This window comes from Oreochromis aureus, linkage group 7, assembly GCF_013358895.1.
Source record: "Oreochromis aureus strain Israel breed Guangdong linkage group 7, ZZ_aureus, whole genome shotgun sequence".
Lineage (NCBI taxonomy): Eukaryota > Metazoa > Chordata > Actinopteri > Cichliformes > Cichlidae > Oreochromis > Oreochromis aureus.
The window spans coordinates 10,734,013-10,740,448 of NC_052948.1; the positions used below are offsets into that span (position 1 = coordinate 10,734,013).

Sequence of the window (6,436 nt, forward strand, 5' to 3'; positions counted from 1 at the left end):
CGTCAAACTGATATAGAATAATATGTTGAAATAACAAACAGCTAGAATTACATTTTACAGTGTAGTTTTTAATCATAATTAATTTATATAGTCTGGCCATATTGCTTATGAAATTATGTCTAATCAACAAATCAACAAATATGCAGTTTGGATTGCGATTTGTTTATATTTTATTCCTGCAGAGCTGGCACAGTTGGCGTGGAGCACACACAACTTTGTTGTAAAGGGCTATTCTATTCTATTCTATTCTATTCTATTCTATTCTATATGAATTACTGCCTTGCTGTTTTATCTCTATCTGTCTAGACTCAGATACCATATCTAGTAAGGATTAAGTACATATATATATAAATATAGTAAGGAATTTAATATTTTGTGGTCACATCTCTTTCATATTTTGACTTTTGTGTTGAATAGTGGCCAGAAATCTTTGGAGAACTTTATGAACTTTGACCCCTTTTTGTTGATAAAATCTCATCAACTTCTCATTTTATCTTACACTCAAAAGACATTTATCCCCATAAATGCTGACTTTATTTAAGTAACTTGATTACATATAAAATTTCACTGTAATTTACATGAATACAATGTAAAACATTGAATTTAATTGAATCTGGTCCAATTACATTTATTTGAATAAATAAACCTTTGATTTTACATATTTCAATTGCATCGCATTTAGTTATTGGATCATGATGTCTTGATGTCCTAAACGTTTTGTGACAGTGATCTTGACATTTGATCACTTAATAAAAAAAAATTACTTTAACCACTTAACATAAAACCTTATAATTGAGCACTACAAAAAAGCAAAGCAAAACAAAAAACAGTGATGTACTGGGAACTCTGTTCTCTGCACCCATGGGCAAATAACAGGTTAATCCGACCATGTGTTAAATAATGTCAGAGCGGGTTTAACACATTGTGTGGATAGCTGAACTAGTTGGAGAAGGGGCGCCAAGTTTTTAGTGTGCACAAAAATAAAGGAAATTTAAACTATACATACATCTTACCCTGAAGAATACAGTTTCATAGTTGTGCAGCATTCACACAAGAATATTATATTTTTCATTCAGATCAGATTCTGGTTCTTATTCCAGAGACCTAATAGTATGTTTTAGTAGGTGGAAATCCTTTTGGTTTATTGGTAAGCCAGGAACCTTTTGCCTTTAATAAATAACATTATAATACCGACGCACTGTAAAACACTCTGGAGATGCCATCACAGATGAAAGCTACCAACGACGACCACAGAAAGTAACGCATGTCACGCTGAAAACGTTGCTCACTCAGTCTTCCTCCCTTTGCCAAAAAATATAAAAGAGAAACAAAACAGAGAGCTCGCTGCTTGTTACAAGATATATTAACAGCATTATAAACATCAGTCTGGCTCATATCCGGAAGTGAAAGGTTTTCATTTTTGCAGTGACAGTATCAATTCTCACTGAGGGCCCGGGAAGCGTCACGAGATCAGCTGTTAGACAAAACAAAGACATCTCACTGTGTCGTTGTTTCTGAGGACCACGAATTTATTTTATTTATTTATTTTATTTTTATCATTTTTATGTAGAGTGTGTGTGTGTGTGTGTGTGTGGGGGGGTCGCTAGGTGGCCAAAACCAAAGTGCTGAATTTGTATCTTGGTGAGAAACTTGTAAGTTCTAAAAAAAAAAAGAAAAAAAAAAGGGAGATTTATTCGTCACAATAGACGATCTTCGATCTACGCGTCTGACTTATAAAATGCAGCCGCTGCTGTTTCCCGCTTGTAAAGTGACACGTTCCTGACGTTAGAAGTGAGAGCTTCAATTAGGCGTCATAGTTTCTTTCTTTCTTTCTTTCTTTCTTTCTTTCTTTCTTTCTTTCTTTCTTTCTTTCTTTCTTTCCATTTTCAAATCTAATAGCATCCAAATTGTGTAACGGAACAACAATGTCTGGCGAGTAAGTTGTCATCACTTTTTTATTCTTATTTAAATGGCCTATGAAGTCGGATACTCTTTCATATGAGAATAATAATCTCATGCCTTTTTTTCGTTTGTGCATCTTTGATTTTGCTGAACAACAAATTGGGCATTGCCATCACAGCGGTGTAAGTTGCAGCCTGCATGTATGACCATATACTTTCTCAGCTAACAATGATACAGATTTGTGTTTAACGTAGTTTGAATTTCTTGTGCATCCCTTTCTCCTCAGTATACATCATCCATTGCCCCCAAGGGAGAGGCGAAGGTATTTATATTTTTATATTATCATATGATTATTAAATTAAGTCTTATATTTCTAACCTGTCAAGAATGTGTTTTTATATTTGCACACTGTATACTTTCATGCAGCAGAAAAAAGAAATAATTTCAGTGTCATTGTGATATATTTCTGTCAGTTTTATTTGATATCATATGACATTTAGCTTCTCATTATAGAAAAAAAAAAAGGTAATCGTTTAAATGGCTGATGAGCTTATAACTGATGTCAGAACACCAGATACGCTCTTGTGTTTGTTAAGGGTACCTATTTTAGACTCATATGGATAACTGCAGATAGAAAATTTTCCATCCTGCTGTTGTTTTTAAAGGAGTTAGACACTTAATTGGGCAACGTGGCATGTCAAGTCATCAATAATATGTCACATTTTGTATTATTTCCAGCCTAAATGCAAGATTTCCGCGTCACGCAAGCTATCACTAAAGGTAAATAATTCATAATGATGGCAAAAATGCACGAGCCGTAATAACTCATGAATATAATAAATAGAATGTCATTATGAGAAAAGTTCTTTCCTGTAGGCTAACAACCAATATTAAAATCATAAGCGATGACTAGATGACGCAAATGAAAACTTCTTTGACTTTTCCGAGATCCTTCTGCTGACTCGTGCAACGGAAGACCTGGAGGCAGAGAAGGCTGCAAACAAGGAAGAGAAGGTTCGATACCTGAGGGAGAAGCTTCCACCGCTGCAGCTCAGTGGGTTAAACATCGATGATCTGCAGGTGTGAGCTTATGATACTATGAGTAAGCATATGGGCTTGGCAGTGTTTTTAAAGCCAATCAAGTGTCATGAATTGAAACTTTTTCTTTCTGTGTAGAAAGTCTGTAAGGAGATTCATGAAAAGATTCATCTGGTGGACGAAGATCGGTATGACTGTGAGGCAAAGGTTCTCAAGAACTACAGAGATGTATGAGCTCAGCAAACATCATAACACACTGTATTAAACTAAAATACATTGACACGCTTTTTCTTCCCCTTTAACAATAAGCCACCAATAAAGCTTTTCCCTCTATCGCTAGATCAATGAGTTGAAGCTAAAGGTTCAGGACCTTGGAGGAAAGTTTAAGAAACCAGCTCTCAGGAAGGTGAGAGTGTCAGCAGATGAGATGTTGAAAGCTCTGTTTGGATCGAAAACTAAGGGCTCCATGGATCTGAGGGCCAATCTCAAGTCTGTAAAGAAAGAAGACATCAAACAAGAGAAGGTTTGCTCTAGCAACACACATTATTGGTTATCTAGTTATATTTGAATAGGCAGCCAAATAAAACTGCAGAACCTGATGGTCTGAATGCGGCTTTACTTTAGGAGCTGACGATGGAGGTGGGTGACTGGCGTAAAAACGTGGAGGCCATGTCTGGTATGCAGGGCAGGAAGAAGATGTTTGATACTGCCGGTGGTGCCCAGTGAACCAATTATTTCGTGTGCTGACGATGCAGGATGTAATGGAGGAAGATTTAATGAAAGAACTTTAATTGAAAGTGAAAAAAAATAACCAAAATTTAACATAACATTTATAAAATAAAACTAAAATGAGTCAAAAATAAAATGGGATAGGCAAAAACTGAAAATTAGAAACCTAAAAATAAATTAATTCATAAATAACTGTAGTGGAGACTAATACACGATGAAGTTCAGAGCTTGGCCATTAAATAAGATATACTCCATGAACAACTGGATTGGTTGGAGTTAGATTTTAGGCATATTATTATATGGTGATAATACTGTATTTCATTTGTGAGTGCAGCAGATTTACATTGCTTGGTATTGTCCTTGTACACGGTAATGGAGCTGTGTTTCTTGTGTCTCCACTAAGGAATGCCATAAACTTGCAGTGCCACCTGAGATATTTAGAGCAAGGATATACTTAGCCTTTCTTCTTCTATGGAATGAATTCCTCTCCGGTTAAAAACAGCAAATATTGTCACACACACTGATACTTGTCCTTGAACTAGCATCAAACACTGTCAGCAAGACAGGGGGTTGAATAATGAAGGGTGTTGTGGATGGAGTCAGCAGCCTTTAAGGACTCTAAGGGTGATGGAAAGAATTTGTGTATGACTGACAATGCTGTTTTTACTGTGTAAAGTTATTTCATTTAGTATAACAGTGGCCTATATGCACTACAATAGTACAGCTTCTGTCTATATGAGCTATGAAATAATCTGCCATAACCCAGAAATATCAGTCTAGCCTCAAGACTAAGAAAATCACAGAAATTGGCCTGCTAGTCTCTATTTTTACTTTTACAAGAATCAGGGTGTATAGATGTATGTATAGACATGTACCTAATGCCCAAATCTGAGGTTTTGGCCCACAGTTTCTGCAGATTTGTCAGCTGTATATCTATAATGCGAATACTCCAAAGGTGCTCTGTTGGCCTGAAATTTGGTGACAGTAGCAATGACAGTAGTGAGTACAGTAAACTCATTGTCATGTACAAGAAACTAGTTTGAGATTATTTGAGACTTGTAACATGATATTCTATTCTGATTGAAATAAGCAGAAAATGGGTACAGTGTGGTCATAAAGGATGGACATTATTAGCAACAATACTCAGGCAGGCTGTGGCATTTAAACAATGCTTAGATGATAAAAAGGGGCCCAAAGTGTGCTAAGAAAATAACTCCCATAACATTACATCACCTACAGCAGCCTGAACTGTTGATACAAGGCAGGATGGATGCATGCTGTCATGTTGTTTACAACATGCACGAATTAAATTACGACTTGTCAGACCAGGTAATGTTTTTATAGTCTTCTGTTGTCTAATTTTGGTCCGCCTGTGTCAACTGTAGCCACAGTTTCCTGTTTCGAGCTGACAGGAAGTGACACCTGTTGCAGTCTTCTGCTGTTTTAAGGTTTGACATGTGCCGTTGAGGAAAAAAAAGCAGGACATGTTTTCTGCATACCTTGGTTGTGATGAGTGGTTATTTGAGCTACATTTGCCTACCTATCAGATCAACGCACCCTGACTATTCTAGTGTCATCTCTGACATCAACAAAGGATTTCCACCTAGAGAACTACTGTTCACTGGATAGTTTATATTTTTCATACCATTGTCTGTAAACCCTAGAGATGGTTTTGTGGAAATTTCGTGTAGATGAACACGTCCCATCCTTCACCAGGTTTTAACTTCAGCTAGTTAACTATGCCTAAATTCATGAGATTGCCTGATAAGATCGATTGCTGACCGGCAGGAACACAAATGTCTTTCAAGTTTATCTGAATGACTTTAAGAATAATTACCATTTACCAATTAGATCAAAGATATAACTTTAAGAACTGTATATTGAAATCCATCAAGAGTAATGTGAAAATGTGCAGAGATGTACCAAGGAGGAATACAGTGATGATGCACCTATAAAGCTTGTTTCTCTCCAAAGGTAATTCAATCAATAACTAGAATACCTCTTTTTTTGTTTTAAATTAAAAGTTGTCTCAGTTCATTACTTGCATCCTGGGGCAGTTGTGGCTCAAAAGGCAGAGCAGTTTATCTTCGAGTTGGAAAGTTGATGGTTTGATCCAAATTTCTACAGCCTACATGTTGAAGTATCCTTTGCCAAGACACTAAACCCAGAGTCCCTTATGATGCACCTATATGAGTGTGTGTGGGAATATTAGGAAAGCTCTGAGGCATGGATAAAAGTGCTATATGAATAAGTGTGACTGGGTGTTAGGTCTAATTGTTGAATGTTGCCATTGTGTTTCTTAAATTTGTACAGTCTTAGTTCAAGCAGTATTATCAAAGCTATTCCTTTGATCCTGAGCACCTCTAACCACTTTGTGTTGGGGGAGGTTTTATAGCAGATACATCCTATCTGGAAGATCTACTTCCTTTGATGTAAGCTTCCTGCGTTTACGACCCTTTGGTCAGCAGGAGGACACACACACACACACACCTGCATGCATATACATACAGTGCCTTGTCTTTGTAACCAAAGGGGGTTGCGAGGGGAGGTGTTTTGTAAACTATTGTTTGAAGTTTGTCAATAAAAGCCAGCGAGAGGAGGCCCTCATGGGGGTCACTTCCATGCTGGACATAGACGAGGCCTCCCTTGCGCAAGTAATCGATCGATCGCTGACTGTCTTGTTTTCATTCATGATGAATAAGTCTCTAGAATTAGCGGGGTTTGTGGGAACAGACCCAACATTTATTTGGTCCTTCGAGCCGGAGCC

The 6,436-nt window shown here is 37.0% G+C and overlaps 1 protein-coding gene across 1 annotated transcript; it reads left to right on the forward strand.

The window, feature by feature from the left end:
- Positions 1–1,774: 1,774 nt before the first annotated feature.
- Positions 1,775–6,056, forward strand: tnni1c (troponin I, skeletal, slow c). The gene is made up of 8 exons (XM_031731200.2): positions 1,775–1,936; positions 2,081–2,084; positions 2,189–2,224; positions 2,641–2,682; positions 2,851–2,982; positions 3,079–3,168; positions 3,281–3,463; positions 3,565–6,056. Exons 1-8 carry the CDS (start codon positions 1,926–1,928, stop codon positions 3,664–3,666), a joined length of 600 nt encoding a protein of 199 aa, XP_031587060.1. The 5' UTR covers positions 1,775–1,925; the 3' UTR covers positions 3,667–6,056.
- The last annotated feature ends 380 nt before the right edge of the window (positions 6,057–6,436 follow it).